Source organism: Pezoporus wallicus, unplaced genomic scaffold (genome assembly GCF_028554395.1).
Source record: "Pezoporus wallicus isolate ANWC-B61680 ecotype Strahan unplaced genomic scaffold, APGP_CSIRO_Pwel_v1 contig_6923, whole genome shotgun sequence".
In the NCBI taxonomy this organism is placed as follows: Eukaryota; Metazoa; Chordata; class Aves; order Psittaciformes; family Psittacidae; genus Pezoporus; species Pezoporus wallicus.
In genome coordinates this window covers 1,837,113-1,856,806 of record NW_026637289.1, presented here as the reverse complement: position 1 = coordinate 1,856,806, position 19,694 = coordinate 1,837,113, and the positions used below count along the sequence as shown (strand labels likewise).

General features: G+C 46.0%; 1 protein-coding gene across 3 annotated transcripts in view; it reads right to left on the bottom strand.

The window, feature by feature from the left end:
* PRDM1 (PR/SET domain 1) overlaps positions 1-19,694 on the bottom strand; it is a 103,981-nt gene that overhangs the window by 14,238 nt on the left and 70,049 nt on the right. The window contains exons 1-3 of one of the 3 annotated variants that reach the window (XM_057404692.1): positions 8,788-9,009; positions 7,029-7,277; positions 260-379 (exon numbers count right to left, since the gene is read on the bottom strand). In XM_057404692.1, the coding sequence (XP_057260675.1) occupies positions 260-379; positions 7,029-7,211 (303 nt within the window). In that variant the 5' untranslated portion in view covers positions 7,212-7,277; positions 8,788-9,009. Of the gene's footprint in view, positions 1-259; positions 380-7,028; positions 7,942-8,787; positions 9,010-19,694 lie in introns of those variants that run through there. The other 2 variants (XM_057404691.1, XM_057404690.1) reach the window with 2 other exon arrangements.

The following is a 19,694-nucleotide window of genomic DNA, read 5'->3' as shown; positions in this document are numbered from 1 at the left end:
TACGTTTCAGAAGACATTGCTGGGAAGGGCTATGCATCTCCTCTCCTCTCTCCACCCACACTGCCCCTATATCCAAGGCAGCCAGGCTTTTGCTCCACTCAGTTCACTACTGTCACTGGCTGCGTTCGTGCCTGGCAGCGTACAGAGGTTGCCCCCTGCATTCACACAGGTCTGCAGCAGGAAGTGGCCCAGCTTTTCAGCTGTACTCATTCAGTGAGCTGCTTACTGCAATAACATGGGGCTGTTTTTTCCTGCTTACCCGCCAAAAGTATTTTCTGTTTGCATTCTTGGGAACTGTATCGCTGGTGTAGATCTCTCCTACAAGGGGTCCAAAGCGTGTTCCTTTTGGGATGTACTCTTTGCTTATAACTCCGGTGACCTATAAGAAGAGTGGCACAGGATCAGTCCATCATCATCAGAAATCAAAAGGTCTTCCTTTCTCTCCTCTGTCCCCCATTCTTAACAAGGTAAAGCAACCTGACACGAGAAATTTTTAGTGACAGGTCAGCAAACCAGAAATAAAGTACCAAGTGTTGGATATGATACAACCATCTCTGTTAGATACCAGAATCTCACTGAGACATAGGGAAGACAAACACCACCTGAAAAATGTGTTTTGTGGAAATACACTGACAAGAAGAAACAGTAAAGTGAAATATACAGAGACTGTCAAATTTCTTCACAAGTTATTTCTTCTATCAAAAGCAAACCCCAAAAGTCCAGTTCCAGCAAACAAAAATATTCAATAGCTATCAATCACTTCACTGCCACAGAGCTCACTTTTTTAATAAGTTAGGAACTGGAATGACTGCTCCTCCAGATCAAAATGAAACCTTCCCCCACCCCCACCTTCTCTGCTCTATACTCGTCCTTATGGCTAAAAGGAGAACAAACAAAGACAACCTACAATTCTCTCACCAGCATACAGCCGCATAGAAAACAGTATGAAATGGTTTTGGGACATGTACTCACAGATCACCCTCTTTTATGAAAAGGGAGGCAGCAGTTCCAGTAACATATGTCAAGTGGGTTTGGTCAGAGGCGTAAGGGTTTTGATGAAAATGCTCCACTATGCTAGGTCTAAGAAATACACTCTAGTTGTTCAGCTTCCTTCTTGACAGTAATTACACCAAAAAAAGTCACTGACCACAAATCAGGAAGCAATTCATCATTATTCAGAAGACCGTGCCTTGGAGTAACCCTTCGCAAAACACTGCTGAGTTATTGGTTTTGTTTCTCTGTTGCTCACCAATCTTCTTAAATTTAATGTAGCAGAACAATGTTAGAAAACCAACAATTCTGTCAACCAAAAACCCCAAGCCTTGGCAAAACTGATCTTGCTGTTCAAATAGTGGAAAAAAGAGAAGCCCATTAATTTGGTATTACAGGCAAACTTTCATGGCAAAATGTATTAACTGTATCCCCTTCACACTTCTTGCCACTTGTCTTTTTGCTCGCCAGGATTTCAGAACAAGACAGAAAAACAGAAACACCGAAAGTTGGGATTACTGCAGTCTGCAGCCTGCAAGGAATCAATGCTTTTACCAAAGCAGATTAGCACTCATCAGTTCCTGCAGATAGCTCACTTCAGTGAGCATTTCTCTTCTTTGCAACAGTCCTTCACAGCAAAGCATGGTAAAGACCCTGGACTTTGTAAAATTAGCTAAGCCTTGTGATTTTCGCAGGCTACATTTTCTTCTGTTCTATCACCCTTGGTGTGAGAGAGGGAGAGAGACAGACAGGGAAACGCCTGTGTATTGGTCAAGATTAAAACCCCCAGTAAACAACTAACACCTAGCATAATTTCACTGTTGTAAATGCCCAAATATAGGGGACAAATAACAGCCCTGGACTCAAGGAGGTAATCCACCCGGAAACAGATTCCTGGGTGTGAGTGGTGGCTGTTTGCACTTGTCTGTGTTTCAACATGTGTTTCAGCACACTACAAAAAAAAATTAAACATCAACAGTAGAGGCAGTTAAATGCTCCATTGATCTGTGCATCTGGACTGAAGAGAGAGAAAAGGGACTTCCAGAAATTTTCCTACACCTACCACAAGCTGAAACAAGCTCAGTGGCTCAGTTTTATTTTTGTCTTGCTCGTACATTTCTCATAGAGAGCTGAAAAAGGCAGATGTTCTTCTCATCTTCCCTATATATCTTCATTTACATCCATCTGCCCTCTCAAGGAGAGTTCACAACCAAGCTACAGCACACCCCACCAGTTTTACTGCATGATAGCTCCAGTTTTTTCATGGTTTTAAAATATCTTGGCTTAATTAAAGTGACTTTAATGATTCTCAGAATGTCTAGAAATTGCTCCTTGAACTAGTCAACTTGAAACAGTCACTGAACTGGTGTCTGTGACACAGTAGATACTTTTTGATATCCACCTTACATGCAGTATTGGCTTCTTCCCCAGTGCAGCTGAATATGAGGACGATTTCGCACCCTGTACCCATCAGAAGGTTATTTTGGCAGAGGATGTTCTGCACATCCATATGTGCCAACACTGAAGTTCTGCAAAACCAGACTAAAACTGTCCGGATGCCTTTTAACTGATGGTGGCTTTCTAGTCAGCAACTCTTGGTCTCTGGTGTGCCCCCACAAGCTCAGTGGCCGTGGTTGAGGAGGGGTACCCGCCAGGAGAGGAGTGCCAGCAGTGCCAGGACAGACTGCCGGCAGACCTCTTCTCTCCCCACCCCCCCCACCCCCGCTCCCAGCCTAAAGAGGCTCTCGCCTTGCCACAGTTTAGGAGGGGCGGCTTAACAAGAGGCCACCGCGTACAGAGCTGCCGACGGTTTGTAGGCAAAAAAAAAGCAAAGGAATTCCACATCCACAGCAGAGGGGAAGCCGTCTCCCGACTGCCGAGAAGCTGTCGCAGAGAGGCATTTCAGACTTGTGTCCACCAGGTGTCCTTCAGCACACTGCTGTCTCTCGGCGATGAGACCTTCCGAAACAGCCTCGTGGCAGGGAACCACAGGGGAGCATGACCTGAGCTCGTTCCCCACAAATAAATGCCTACTGCCCTTGCGCAGCCTTCTGGGGTTGAACCACGCTGTAAGGGTGCAACGCGGTATTTCCAGAATAATTTCCTCTCTACCAGACACTCCCCGCTCCCTTCAAAGCTCCAACTTCCAACACTCCTGCAAACGCGCCGCTACCATCTATTTCCTTTCAATAAAACAGCTTTTCTAGCACTGAGTCAAAGGCGAGCCTGCAGCCGCAAGGCCGGCTCCCGGTGCTGCGGGCAGCCCAGGCTCCTGCCGAACCCGCGCTGAGCTGACTGACCGTGCCCTCGGCCCGAGCGGGACAGGAGCTGGCTGGCGAGCGGGGACAGCTGTAACCTGGAGGCGCGGCGGCGGCGCCCGGCCGGGCTGGCGCGGAGAGCCCGCGGACAGGAGCAACCCGGGACGGGGGCGGCCGCCCTGGAACTGACCAGGGTCCTAATGCGGCGCCGGGGGCCGGGCACCGGCACGGGCACGCCAGAAGTCCGCAGGGCCCCTCCGCAGAGCGCAGCCCGCCCGATCGGCAGCACCGGGGCAGGGGACTGGTGGGCTCCGGTTCCAAATTCGTTGTTTAAAAGGCGCTTGGAAAGACCAACACTCCTACATCTGCCTCGGGAGAGAGCACTGGAAATAAGCAGCGACCCCTGTCCATTCTGCAAAGGGAGGGTATTTTGCAATGGGAGCGCTAAGCTGCTTTGAAAGAAAACACTGAACAAACTCTTACTGGCTTCAGTAAAATAACAGTATTCTCCAAACACAAATAGGGAAGGCCACTATGTGTCCTGGAATAACACCAATTTATTTACATATATTGGTTTAACTACTCGTTCTACAGTTACATAAACCTGCATAAATTTTACCCTTTCCTTCAGTGACCAGTTTTCTGAAAGAGGAGCCATGAAGCACATTTTCACCCTGCTTCCTCACATATAAAAGAAATAAAAGCAGTACGGGAGAGCAAGTGTCTGAGGTCAGTGAGGCACACTTCACAACAGCTGAAAATCACTGCTTTCGTCAAGATCACTGACTAAGGGTCCCTCTCTAAGAAATGGCCTTAGAGGAATCCAGCAAGTAATAGGTTTGCTGATAAACGTTTCTCTCCGTCAAGCTCACAGCGCAGGATGAGGCACTAGAAATATCCAAGACAGCAGAATAACTGGCACGTTATTATCAAGAAAGGCTGTTTGGGCTTTAAAAAATGAGACCAAAGGGAAAAAATACTGAAAAAAAAGTTTTTAACAGTCTGCATGAAAAAGATCATTCACATATGGCCTTCTAGAGTGTGAGTTTGGCACCTCATTTCATCATTTTTTGTCAGTCGCTAAAACTACAGGAAAGGATAAATAGTTCACACATAGAAATAAATAAATGACTTCATGTAAATCTAGCAGGCTAAAATGTTACGAGCAGTAGTAATTCATTTTTTAAAATGCTGACACATGCTGTGAACTCATAATGAAAAATGTGTCCTTCAGAAAAATCCCCGATCAAGATCCAAGAATAAACAAGAGCATGACGTGTCATGGACACACTTGCAAATTCAGTAAGCCTTTACAGAAGAGCTACTCGCTTCACAAAGCATGCAAGGAAAAGAAACACAAAAAGTAACCCTCCCAAAACAACAGCGGCTGTACTTCCTCCCTCCTCAGCAGGCACGCAGTACTTTTCCTACTCCAAGTGGAGATATAATACTAATCATGACAGCACCAGGATTTCATGATCTAATCATGACAGTATTAGCATTTCACAAGCCATGTATTATGTATGTTTTTGTCAATAAACTGACTCAGCATTTAAAACTCTCAACCAGATGAAGCCACAGCTCTCCCCAAAGTTAGCAATGAAGACAGCTCACATCTGAAACCCACTGGCAAGCACGCACACATGCATGCAACCCCCAAAGTCTTACCTCATCCTTTCACAAGTGAAAAAAACCCACCCTATCGAGCTGTCAGGACTCCAGTGGTTCTCATGAATCTCATCAAAACCAGAATCAGGCTTTCTTGCTGATCCCACAAACACATGATGCTCAAGAGCAACATGCGCCCAGTCCCGACCCCACTGAACAAAATCAAACTTGGGAGGCAGACAGAAAAGAATGTTTCTTGTCAGAAGTTGCTAGAATGCAAGTGGATTGTGCCATTTACAACTATTCCATCCTGCAAACAAGTGACCTGTCTGTACATTCCCAGGACCATAGCTTGCACAGGAGATGGGGAAAAAAAAGGATCGGATTGGCCCTTTCTTTCAGAGCTACCTTAGAAATAGTCAGGGTTCAAAAGTTCCTACTGCTCCTTACGGTAGGTACTATTCAGTGCAAATAAAAGACCGGGGGGAACTTCGGAGAACAAAAGGAGGATGTCCTATATTCAGACTCCCACTAGCAGGGAGCTGCACGGGTCACATTTTACAAGCAAGAACCAGGAATCTTTCAACGACTTCTCTCTCCCCCTACCTCTTCATACAGTGATGGCAGCAATCCTCTTACTGTGATTCACTGACCTGAGCTACACTGTAAGGAAATTACACTTCGGTGTTTCCAAACACGGCACTGGGAATTTTGAAAGCTCCTTGGCCATCTTGTACACTGGCCCCAGGACTCATTGGGGGCAGAGATAGAGCAAGGCAGCCTGAGTGGCCAGTCAGTCACCAGCCGGCAGCCAAGGATCTGCCTGAGCTGTCACGCTGCAAGTTCATCCTTCAACCAAAAATCCTGCTGTGTCACACAGTGGAACCGCAGCTTTATCCCCCAGCCCCACCAAAGCAAGACCTATGTAATGATAACACAAACCAAGGGTTTGCACTTCTTTTTTCTAGAGGATGTCCTTTTTCTGCCAAAGTTCTGCAGGGCAGGGCAGGGCAGGGCAGATGGGAAGAGAAGGAGTGATTTTAAGGAGAATTCAGCTTTAACCTCTTACTTAACCTACTAAGCACTGTATTGGCACTGCCAAGCTAAATTCCACGGTGCCAACACCCTCCAGCTGGGGGTCTGGCCCTATTTCTGTATGCAGGATTAAACAAGTACCTGCTCTGGTAGGAAATATTTGATAGACACAGATGAGTGTACCTCTTCTTTTCAGCTCTGTGGTCAGTGTGTTTAGCCAAAGTAGAAGCACAGGTAATAGCTGCTATACCACAAGTCTCAGCACAAGGAGAAATGAAGGGTTGTCCCTTGGGTTATTACCCTGCTGAACATCACACCTAGCTATAATAGCTACTCTATATGAAAGAGTAAACACAAAACCAAATTGCTCATCCGGGCTCATTTCTTTCCAGCCCTTCTGAAACAGCAACAAAGAATGTACCCACTCCAGGGACAGGGATAGGACAGACTTGCACGGCTAGCTACCACTGAAGATACTGTCCCAGATAAACAGAAGTTAATTTAAGCTATGGCCACCCTTCTTTCAAGCTTGCTACAGTTCCACCATCACTTCCTTAACTGACATGCTGCAGTTTTTAAGAATTTAGTAAGTCAGGAATACAGCAAGCTCATGAAAAGAATAAAGCCATTTCATAACCAAAGAGAAAACAAAAAGAAATAATTAAACACATTTCCAGGATTATTTTTTTTTTCTCTTCCCCCTCTACTTTTTTTAAGGCTATTTATTGGACAACTGAGGCACTTTAATCTCTGAGCCAGAGGCAATGAATGGTCCTGGCAAACAGCAGTCTAGAAATTGGCACAGAGAACTACCCCACAGTTTAAATATGCTTATTCAGATGCCGTTCAAACTGTGTGAAAATTTAACTGTTTGCGAATTGGTATAGAACCAGTTTCAGGGATAAGGCTAGCTGCCACTTCCAGTGTAAATTTTGTATGACAGATGACCAGCTCAGTTCCTCATAGGAGTTATGAGGGTCCCATCTTAAAAGCCAGCGGGCGGCATTTGTTGCTCATGGTGGGGTGTGCGTGTGTATGCGTGTTTTAAAAAATGGAAGCCAGGGTGAGCACACACTTTCCAAAGTGCTGTGATTTGGCTTGTCTGAGTCCAACCTTCCCCAGAGCATTGCCGCTTACCTCTTTGCAGTTAGATGCGTATTTGAAAGTCAAGTTCCTTGGCAAGGAAGCCTCTGCCTGAGTTAGGGTGCCTCCATCGGCACTGGGATCCAACGGGTGATCGTTTACAATGTATGTGCACTTCTCTTCAAAATCCGCTTCCGTCCACAGAGTCATGTCAGCATCCTCCATGTCCATTTTCATTGTCCACTCTCTCCCTTTCACCAGATTCTTGAAACTCACAGCGTCCGAGCTACACTGTGTAGCAGCCTGGAAAAAAAGAAAACAGCCTTTAATCCTCATTGTCCTTCAGTGTTGTGGTTTCCGTTGATACAGTGTGACTAATACAGTAGTCTGTGACACTTTAAAAGCGTATGCAGGATAGTTGGTACAGTTGAGTAATAGCCAAAAAGCAGTGTAAACGAAGCTGCTCTGACTGAAGCAGCGCCTTAAAACGCCAGCCTCGGTAATAATGAGGAGGGAACAAAAACAAAGAGAAAAAAACCCTAGGTTGGCAATTGCTTTACCTTTTTCAGACCCTTTCCTTAATGCCTCTGAGAGAAAAAGAATATTCCATACTGAAGAAAATGTGGGGTCATGGCCGTGAGACCACTTAGTCTCCTGTGGAAAAGCTGCCTCAGAAAAGTGTCACAAACAAGGAGAGGAAGAGGAAAAGAGCTGCTGTCTGCGTCTGAATGAAGCTAAAAATGGAAAGCGCATGTTGGAAGAGCGGAACCCAGCCTTGCCTCTTCCAAATGGGGAAGCCTGAACTTTCCCACCGGCTTTCAACACACAAACAACTTTCAAAACAACCTGCCCCCCCCCCCCCGCCTCCTCCTGACGTCCCCTTATCCTTTGGCATGGAAGGCTGAGAAAGCCGACATCCTGCCAGCATCACTGCAGCGGCAGCAGCCCTGCACAAAGCACTGCAACACGTTCGGGGGGGGGGGGGGGGGGGAGGGAAGAGGGCATAGAGGGGGGAGAGGCAAAAAAGAAAAGGAGCTGGGAAAATAAGTAATTAAAAATTTTTTTCCATGTCTTCTGATTTTGATGGTACCGCTGATAATCACCATCTCAAAACACTAGATAGGAGCCTCACTGGCCAATTTCACCAGGTTCTTCAGACCCAGTGTCTATTCAGCAGCACTGTTACCAAACCTATCCCCAAACAGGTAGTAGGTCGGGCTCTTTTCGTAAGGTCCATCAGGAACCAAATCTGTGCCTGTGACAGTAACCGGGAATGACGTTCAAGCCCGGTATAAAATCCCTTCGGTTTTCCTTTTCGGATACACAGCTACTGCAAAATTCACACCCTTCCTCCGGAAAAAAACGAAACGCGAAGCCGGGAAGAGCGCGCCCTTCCGAGGAAGGGGTGCAGGGCTGGCTGGCCAAGGATTACCTGGAGACCCCCGCGGCAGCCCCTCCCGCACCGCGGGGAGGCACGGACGGACCGCCCGGGAACGCTGCGGCGGGAGCCGCGGCAGGCAGCTCCCGAGAGCCGCCTCGGGAACAGCCCCCAGCGCCCAGCCCCGGCCGTAGTCGGGGCGAGCGGGGCGATAATAGGGACCGGCTTTTGGCATTACAGTGAGGCGAACCGCGAAACTCGAGGGGGGGGAACAGCTGCGCGTCGGAGCGAAAGGGTTAACGCCGGTCAGAGGTGCGCTCCCGACCAGCCGCGAGGCGACCGGGAAACTTTTGCCCCGTCCTCCGGGCGCCGGGGAGGGCGAGCAGAAGCCGGGGAGGGTGCTGGGGGCGAAGGGGCAAGCACCGCGCTGCTTACCGGGGCAGAGTCCGCGCGCGTTTCCACACCGAAGCCCACCGTCGGCGGCAACCGTGGCTCATCTCTACCGAGTAAACATTGCTCGTTGCTCGCAGCGGCTGGATCCCCGGGACACTGACTCACACCTCCAGCCGCCGCCGCTCCCCGCCCGCTCCTCCCCCCGCTGTCAAGACAGGTGCTGCCGAGCACCCTGCTCTTGCCGCCGGGAAACGCTGGGGGGCCGCCTGCCACAGCGGCACGGCCCGGCCCGGCACGGCACGGCACAGCCCGGCAGAGCGCGGCCCGCCCGCGGCTGGCGTTCACGCACCGGCCCCTCCTCTCCCTCCCTCTCCTCACAGCGCGGGAGGTGGGGCGCTACCTGCGGCGCGGCCCAGCCCGGCCGGCTCCCGGCCCCAGCCCCTCAAAACACACCGGCCTTTGCTTTCTATATTATTATTAATATTGATATTCCCCCCACCCTTTCCGACCAAGGTGTGATGGCCCAGCGCTGCCCGCCTGCCTGGGTCTGGCGGGTGGGTAGGCAGGCAGCACCTCCGTGCCTCAGGAGAAGCGAACGTGAGGCGGTTCTTACTAGAAATGTATTTCTCCTGCAATTTTAAGCTCCACTGTGTACCCGCTCTCGTTCCCCCCCAGTCTGTCTACAGGGAGCATCACAAAAATAACAATTAAAATGACGACCCGGTTTCAGAATATCGATTAAAACCCGATTTAAACTGCTTTCTCCCAACCCTTGATGTTACCACTGGGAGCTTCAGAAGTCTGAGTTCATCCCCTTTCCAAGTCGCTTTCTAGCCAACTTCTGTAAAAGCAGTTAGGAAAAACATCTATGTTTCTGCCTTTAACTAAAACCTGCCGCCTGTCCCTAGGTAACAGCAGGGAAGCTCACAGGAGTGGGGCATGGCAGCAGGCGTTTCCAAACCCAATGCCTCTGTCGCAGTGTGGCAAGAAAATGAGCGAGGATCTCACACAGGGAACACACAAGCGACCACCCGGGAGCACGCTAGTGGTGGAAGGAGGAGGGTCGGGATAGCAATCAGTGCACTGCGCACCCAATTTCTTTTTCCCTCCTCCGATCCAAGTAAGTGTGCTGGCTGAAGGAAGGACATCCTGTGATGATGGCATACAATGTCCTGTTTGTTTATTATTAAGAGCATTCCTGCTTCTCATTACAAAACATCCAGATGCCTTACTTCCTTCAGTGGTCCTGTCCCTTCAGCAAGGCGTCCTAGGGCTCAGAGGAATGGTGATGCACAATTCCATTTATAGCCATCTGCAGCACAGCGTGGACGCTGGCTGCTTCACTGCCAGGCAACCCCTACTACTTTTCCTTCTCCTCCTCCTTTCTCACACATCTGCAAGCATATTTCTCACTGCTTTCCTGGCACATTACGCGGCAGCTAGTTTCACATTCTTCTGCTAAACACACGTGCACTGATATTTTGGGGTGATCTGAGTGTTACATATTTCTTAAGAAAAAGGGAGAAAGGCGGGGGGTGGAGAGGGAAGCATGTTTTGTGCAGTCAGGTGCCTTTCTGACTGGCGTACACATTCCCTTCCCTGAACCTGCTCCTCCTCCCTCTGATAAAAAGACGCGTGGAAAGGATTACTTGCCATTTTCGGTCTGCGATGCTGAGAATAGTAGATCTGTGTAAAGACCTTCTGTATGCGCTAACACGGGAGGGCTCGTGGCAGCAGACATAAGTAGGGCAACTGCTTGCAAGTGAGTGTCCTGGCTTAACTTCCACCACCGTGTAATTCCACAAGAGAGGTGGCCCAAGCACTGGGCTGAAGGATATAAATGTAATTGGATATACCCTGTAAAACCGAGGCACATACAAAATGAGGTCTAAGGAAGGCTCTGAAGTAGGGAGAACCATTCATTAAAGGAGAGAAATCCGGCCTACTTGATTGGGTTAATTAACTGATGCTGAGTCACACCACATAGAACAGAAAAACAATGTAGTCATACTGAAGGCGATTATTTTACTGAAAAATAGTCTCACTCTGAGAGGCAGCTGTTTCAGAACTTTTCACTTCCCTGTTAGATTGAAAGAAAAAACAGAAAAGGGGAGGGGGTAAGAAAACAGGGTCACTGCATTTTCCACAAGGACTGATCTTCTTAATGCGAAGGACAGCCAGAGAAAAGCAAATCTGCCTTTCAAGGAATTGAGAATGATTTGGGACTGGAGAAGAAGAGGAAGCAGAGATGAGATCAGATCAGATGAAATGAAATACTCATCAGGACGGCAGGAGGATGCCAATATCCCAGGTCAGTGCGGCTCTCTCCTTGGAGCCTGGGGAGGCGAGTACAGCTTGTGAAGCCTACAGACTTCAAACAACTCTGTGGCACACTCCAAGGCTATCCTGAAATTAGCTCCAGGTGCCTCAGTGAAGCTGGGCCCAGAACTACATAGCACAGGAGAAGAGGTTTTGCTGGTGTGCAGGTCTAGCCTAGCGGTGCCTGGTCTGGAATAAAACTAAGTTTATCAAGAAAGAAGAGACAGAAACAAATTGTTAAGAATGTGTACTAAAGAAAGAATCAAAAAGGAAACTTTGCCATTAAAGAAATATATAGACTGACCTTCTGACCTTCCTCCTTAATAGAGAAACATAAAAAGACTTCTGTTCAACCAGAAGTTTTCTGCTCTTTTATAGAAATCTTTCATACCAGTAGCAGCTATTGTCTGGAATGTGCAATCTCAAAACGTTGTTCATTTCAAAAAGAACATTTTTAGTCATATTTTCATTTTTTCCTTCTCGCTCATAGAAAACCTCAATTACTGTATTAATCAGCATTTCTCAGGCAGCTCTCTCTGCAGCAGCTTTCAGCCTGGCAACAAATCATGAATGGCCCTAACAGCTCTGATCTCAGAAATCCCCATCCATTTCCTTTGATGCTATCACCACTTCGGCTCAACAACAAGCCTGCCCAACTCAGCCTCAGCTCAGCTGCCGCCACCGCTGCTGCTGCTGTTCTCCCTGTGCCTGCTATAATTGTAAGGGGAAGAAGGAGGGAAAGGAGCTGGCTCTAACAGATGAAACTTCTTTAGAAAGTTGGGAGGGGAGATAAAATGCACACAAGAGATTAAAGCAGAGTCACATTTTCACATCCTCCCCTTCCCCTTACCCAAACAAGGTCAGTGGTGGATTGACCACATCAAGAGTAACTACCAGACCCACCCCCATTTCCCACTTCCTGCATGTAGGCATCCTTGTGCTGGTAAACATTTGGGGACCAGTTGTGGTCATTACTCGGAGAAGGTACATGATGTAGTTGCACAACTGCACATCTTTTAAAAGACAATTGAGAAATCAAACTTAAAGAAGAACTTGCTTTCAAGCTCTGCTGAGATATACTCATGTTTGGGGGCCACGAATCTGAAAACATGTTTGCTGTCAGATTCAAGGGAAAGAGAACAAGCATACTCTAGTGACTGTGCAACAGGAAAAGTTACAGTTGTCTTCTCACAGACTGGCCTGACTTTTGCAAAACACAGCCTATAGGCTTCAGATATGATCTCAGAGGCTTTGTATGCCCTAGACAACCTCAGCACAGTATTGCCTATAAGGAGAGAAATTAAAATCACACTTGAATCTACATGAAGGTTTTTGCAAGGGCATTTGGGGTGGTGTATGTTGTAGCCAGGAGGCTTTTAAATTAACACATGCAGCTTTCAGGGACTGCCTTTAATTACAGAGCACCCTGGTCATTGCCTCGTAGCACTTCCAAATGCCTTTACGTTTACTTTTGTCTCGGCTGTGAAAGAGCAGATCTTTTGGCTGCAGTCTCAGCTACTGCCTAGTGCCAGCCCTACCATCTCTTTTGATTTCTGTTGGTTTATCCTCTCAAGAAATTTTCCTTAAAAAGAGAAAAAGGAGTCAAACTAAAATACCATATCCCTTTTTGTTTCCAGCTAGGCCTTATTAAAATACTGCTCAGATGATGTATGAATAAGCCAAAACAATCCTCCTCCAATAAAATAAAATAAAAAAAAAAAAAAAAAACCAAACCAAAACAAAAACACACAGAAGCAAGAACTAAGCTTCAGCCATTTCCTCTTGTTGAGGCTCAAATTTAAGAAGAGGGAGCAGGACTGTCTGGGCCTGCTATGAGGAGGGCAAGTCAATGGGAGAAGTTGGGCTTCTCAGCAAATGCAGCTGAGCAGCAAAGGCAAAACAGTCTGAAGACACTCTTGTTCCCCAGGAAGTAAGCTGGGGTAGAAAAGATACTGAGAAAGGAGCAGCAGCAGAGGCTTTGTCAGTGCACTTATTTTCACTGTGGGAAAAGCCAGCACACTTCAGCGTCTGGACTAAAGGCAAGGAGCCATCTCCTTGCCCCTTACAAGAAGGGAAATGCCTCACAGAAAAGACCCCATCAGCCTTCCCATCACACTTCTGAGTGATGGCGGTCTTAGGAAAGACAGGGATGATAGCCATGAGCCAATAGAAACATGCAAAGACAATACAAGAGTTGCTCTACCAATCCAAGCTTATACTGGACAAGAAAACCTGAGCACAGAAATCAACCTTCTGCATCCCAAACACAGACTTTTGAATAATCTGTGCATAGCAACTGAATCTGAGAAAAAATGAATGAAAACAGGCCAACCCATTCCAACCATTTTCCAGCCTTACTGGTGACTGAAAAAATAGTGTTTTGGGAAATCTGCCTTTAAGATAGACTGATTTCCAGATTCTTACGGAGGAGGGATGGGACTGTATACATATATTAGAAGTCTCACTTATGTATTTCAAAGACATCAGCCCCACAGCAAGCTGACAACAATCTTAAATAACAAAGCCACCTCAGAATGAATTGCATTAACTCAACTTTCACATCTCTTCCCAACTTGGCAGTCATGACACTTTTTGGGGGTATTCTTGCCTCAACTTGCCTGGTAAGTCATAGTGATATGAACCATACTGAACCTTAGGACTCTGTTCTGGCACAATTCAGTTTTTCTTTCAGATACTCTCAAGGCTGTCCGATCTCCTGCAGCTGATGAACACACCAGAAGAAGGGTGAGATCCCTGGGTGGAACCACGCCACCCTTCTCAGACAAAGAACTGGCCACGGAGCGCATTTCAAAACAGACTAACAAAAACAACAGCTACATACCATGACAAAGCACATATGGTGGAAACAAAAATATTTACCCACAGATTACCACAGATCCAGCAGTGTGACTACTGTGCATCCAGGACCAAAGGATTCGAAATAGTGACTGTATGTTTAGAGCTGATTAGGGAATCTGGCAGGGGTGGGCTGAAGGACCACTTTTTAACCTTCTAAGAGTACAGTCATCATTTCTCCACCTTTCCTACCCCAGGGTGGTGAAATAACAGTCTTTTCATACCTGTGTGTTGGCTGGGGGAGGGAAGAATTCCTCTGCTATTAAACACAACTTCTCATTAAATAGTTGACACCTTATCCTTCTTTAAATGTTGTAATGTTTACTTTGCAAAACCCAGGAAAGCTTTTAAAATAAAGATAGCAGAGAGATTCTTAAGCTGGGTGTCCTTGCTTATCTGCTCTTTATCAACCAGCTATTGTTTCTGGAGGAGCTCGTTGGGGAAGGTGGAGCAAAGGGGGTTAATGTTCAATAGGTATCTATCAGTTCCCCTGAAGGAATAGTGCTGCTGACAGAAGAGCAACACTGGGCTCTCAACTACTTCCTGCAGAATGTGACAAACCAGAAGGGGGGGGGGGGGGGGGAGGGAACCCAAGGGCTGCTGCTACCTTTTTCTTTCTTTCTTTTTTCCTCCCTCTCCCAAAACAACTAGTTTTAAGAAAGACATTGTCCTTAGAAGAGATAATCCCACAATAGAGAGTCCATTAGAGGTATTAAAGCATTGGCAGCGCCTGATCTACAAGAAGGGCTCTGTCCTGACAATAGACAATTAAAGCTGATAAATCTGCACTACTTGTTGCCGTTCTAATTCCTCGTAATTGTATGCTACTTGTCCCTGCCTCCTGCGTCCAGGGATGAAGCATGCTTCTTTAATCTCCAGAGTACCTGACCTAGTTCCTATGTGGTCTTTTCAGGACCTGTTTTCTTCCCATCTGGACTTCTTTCCTCCTACTCTCCTTTCCTGCTTTCCTCCCCTAAGCATTAAGGAGAGGTTACGATAGAGGGCACGGAAAACACCAGAGCACAGCACCCAGATCAATAATTCTGGAGCCCCAGACAATGCACTAATCTGCAATAACAGCTAATCATGGTCAATTTGGCACACCAGTGATTAAACTGTACTTTTCATTAGGCTCAACAAGTAGAGCAGACGCACACTGACAATTCAAATTGCCCTATCAGTAAGAGCTGTCAAACTTGTGTGCACTTCTGCATTCGAAGCTGCTGCATCACTAGTCTTGCCAGACGAGGTGCTTTGCGCGGGCTTTTCTTTCTTCGACATTTTACGGACTGGGACTCTCAGCTGTGTTTTCTATAAAAAGCAAGCTCCTGCCTCACTTTACTACCATGAGCTCTCCTAGTTGAAGGGCTCTGTGGGCGAGACTGTGATGTGCTGTGCAGGATGCTGAAAAAGGATCCTCGCAATTACGTGTTCCCTCCTGGTGCTGACAATATTCTTGGGTTTGTTTTACATCCGAAAGATATTTGGTGTTTTTCTCAGATTTGCTCTCCTATTTTGTTTTGAAGCAAGCTTGGAAGCCTGCTAGTGACAGAGCAGAAGCAAAAAAACGTGCATCACACAACTTAAAAGAAGGAAACTCAGTAAAAATTACCTGGGATCTGTTCATTTTTCAAACTGCACTGTTCAGCCAACCTAACAAAACATTTGGAGTCTGAAGAATAGTTTGGATTTTATTTTTTCACCCCTGAACTTGTGAACAAGCTACTACTGTGTCCACCTTAGAAATCTACAGTTACTAACCTTACATGCCATTTTGATAGTGACCTTTCTATCACCCTCACCCAACAATTTCTTCTGAGAACAGTTTCTTCTGGTTACACTTGTACCTAGTGGACCCATTTTGCAAACTACCCTGAAAGACGCACCCAAGAGTTTACCACAATCTTTCCCCAAACCACAACACCAAAATCCAGGACTCCTGGAGACCAACCCCGCACACTCAGGGGTCCCCTTCTGTTTAACTTTAGCTTATCACCCTTGTATTAACTTGAATAACTATTAAAAATGAACTCCAAATTGCTCTTCAAAAAAAAAAAAAAAATGGGGGGGGGGGGGAAGAGTGTGGAAGATGTCAAAATGTCAAATGAATGCAGGAAATGTCTATTCTATTATTAATATTAATGAATCCCTAATGCATTTGCAACCCACTTGAGGTTAAGTCAGTAGAGTTCCTCTCCTGACAGCTATTCCTCATCAAACCACCACTGCTGAAGATGTTGATGCTTTCCCTTTTGCTTTGTAATCTTTAAACCAAGTTTAAATCACACCAGAGCCTACCACAGAATAATGTGTTTTATCCTGAGTGAACACAAAGCCCTGGAGACAGAGGTTTAAAGCAGCACACGTCCGCTCAATTTATCATTTTAAGATAGGAAGCTGCCGCAACAAACAAAACACCTCCTTGAAAGTGGGACAGCAGCAGATTGCGGTGCAGAAAGCTCTGGGATCTTTTGTTTTCCTGGAGAGCAACAACGGGGCTTCGCAGAGAAAGACAACAGCCTCCCGTTGCTGAAATCTAAATCAGTTCATAGAGGAAAGCCTGCCAACTGCTAGTTAGATGGTAACAAAATATTGCAGATAACTCACTTTTCACAATAAAGCAGAAACAAGCAGGCATGCAGCACCCAGCAGGGGCTCAACTGATAAAACGGTGTCAAACTCAAACCATTTGTCAATTGGAAGGGAAGAGAGCAAGCTGAAAGATGGACTCAGGAAGTAGATTTATCTAGTGCGACACATTAACTAGTATAAATACTAAGGAAAAAGTAAACACATTTACCCAGCACTATCTCCAGCCAGGAAAGAAAAGGCTTCTGAGCCTCAGACCCATGCTGGCCACCTAACCACTCAGCTGTCAGCTGCAACAGCAGTAGCATTTTTCTTCTTGTGGAGGACTGCAATGCCATTTAATTTGTGGCACTAAAAGGTTTTATTAAAAGCGTACATTATAATTAAGCAAAACAAAAGCGTGACTCCTCTGCTGTTCTAGTCTCCTCCCTCCACCCAACAGACGAAACAATAAAACCACCTTGGCAGCAAACCAGTCAGGTAACATACCCCGGAGAAGAGCACAGATTTGTTATAGAATCATTTACTTTGTGCCTGCCTTGCTCAAAACTGCCTTATCAGAAACTTCTGTCCCGGAGGCTCCCGAGGCAACAGAGGAGGTGACAATGCAGGTCAGCCACAGTGAGTCGCCAGCAGCATAATGTGGGGCACACAAACAAACTGGAATAATGCAGGCAGAAGGGCTCTTTGGATGTATGCTTTCCATTGGAAAGTCAAAACAAATAACACAGTCTGTGGACAGCACATCCATCTCTGCTGCAATCACCGGGAAGAAGGAAAACCTTTCAAAGGGATTTAGGCTACCAACCCACAGCTATGTGCACACACCTTGTGCAGGCAACCCATAATATCAAAAGGATAGCACATCATTAGGCTCAATGGTCAGCAAACCATTCTAACACTCGATCTACCATGAAACTCAAAAGTTAACAGCTAAGTAACCTGCATCATGCCCCCCGCTCTCAAAAGAGATAATTCATAAAGCAAAACACAGCACAGTTCTTTGTTCAGCTGTACCTTCATGTGTCCACTCTGCACAGGCTCCCCACCTCCGGCTCAGGCATCTCAGGAGTTTAGTCCATATGGAAAGCCTGTCACTCACGCGCACTCGCGTACCCGTGCACGCACACCACACCCGCGCTCTCGCTCCCCAACACACACTGCCTGGAACCGCTCCGAGGATTTTAGAATTTCCTCTCGCTAGCAGATTCCTCCCTCCCCGCGTATCCACTCCACCCCGTTCTGTAATTAGGCTTAACAAGAGCAATTAACAAAACAAACTGCTCTCTGCCTGGTGGCCTGATAATTCTGATTGTCATAATGTATTAAGATGTGTAAGCCAGTTTAAAGTAAAGGTAAATTACAACATTGCACAAGGGCCATTTTGCACCTATTTTTACTGCTTTTATCATAGGGATAATGAACATTCAGCCACGCCTTTAATTTAATGCACAAACCCCAAATCTCAGGTCTGAACAGCAGAACTCAAAATCGTTGGACCAAGGAGACCGTTCTGGGATTTTTTGCTAGTTTATTAGATGGCAGCTCCCTCCTCTTATGCACAACAAACACCACAGAAACCTGTTTTTGGTTTTGGAATTACTCTGTGATGCTAAAATCCAAGACGTAAAATCAAAACGCATTAAAGCATCTTCTGGCTTTACAGACATCCATGAATAAATAGACTGTAGTGTTTCCTTTTGCCCCGCCTGGTGTCTAAAGGCGTAATATAAAAGACCAAAACCTCAGCATTTTTTGAGATAGCTTGTCCATTCACTTTCAGATCACTTCCTTCAGCAATCAAATCAAAGAAATTCAGTGGCAGAATCATCAAAAACCCAACATTTTGAGGACTAACTGATTTTAGGTGGTCAGAGGAGAAACTCGGTTGTCCTTTCATTTCAGTGAGCTATGGGTCCAGCTTACACAGAAGATTTACACACAGTTGTAATTCAGTTGGAAAACATTATCTAGATCTTGTTCTGCTTCTGTGCTCTGGGACTGTGTAATTAAAACTGTCAACATAAATTGAGTAAATGTATCAAAACCATAAGCACACAGAAAATTCATGGGCAGAAGACAAGAAAATAAAAACAGTTTGGTATGTGACACGGATTTGAGTTCATATGAACTGAAAAAACATACTGCTCCCTGAGATACGTATAACCTGATTCATAATGCCATCTGCCAGCTAACCACAAACAATTAACAAAAAAAAGGAAGGTTGGTGTTGCTGGCGTACTGTTGGAACCCTGCAGTTTCTGATAAGCCAGATGTGTTTTCCTAAGTCAATGATTTCATCTCTGCTGGGTGTCAACATTTGCACAAGAATAATTTTGGGGGTCAGAAAGTAAGCGGCAAATGAGATTTCAAAAGGTTTCATAAGAGCGCAGATTGCTCAAACACAGGGAAAGGAGGGTTTCGGTTTCCAGAATGCTTCTTCATTCCTTCTTCCCTGAAGCTGAGTCAAAGTTCTGTAAAAACCTACAGCGAACCATCAGATTGGCAAGACAACAGCCTCATGTAAAAAGCCATGCTCTGCAGTGAGACAAACACTCCAAAATGACAGTAAACTGAGACTATTATGGTGCAAAACCAGGCGCTCTTCCAAATGGTGGGAGATGCCAGGTTTAGGATTGCATGGAGAAACTTAGTTCTGCACTACCAGCATCTGATGCACCATCTTTTTGTCCACCAGATCACTTCCTCATTCGGTATTTAGAAAGAAGAGTGCTGACTAATAAAATCATTTTTTTCTGTGTTTTTTTTTCTTTTCTTTCTCCTTGAAAGACCCAGTGCCAGACTCTTACACAGTCTGTTCAAATGGAAGACAAACTAATTTTGTCTTGTTTTCCACTTTGCTCGTCACAACAGCAACAGTTGAGTGCCTCCCAAATATCTAATAACAACTAATCTGATTTTCACAATACCGCCCCATATGCTGATGAATGCATTATTGCTATTGTTGCTCTGCAGAAGGGGTATGGAAACACAATGACACTAACATCAAAAGCATACATTAATTTGGGGATGTAGAGCAGCCTACTTCCCAAGCATGGCGTATTACTTTCTATGTTCAAAGCATTTCTCTTCTCGGCATCTGTGATGGCTATGTATTTTGCAGGGTTTCAGACTGGGCACCCAGGAAGATGTTAAAATTAATGAGCACCTGCAAAAAGCTTTGC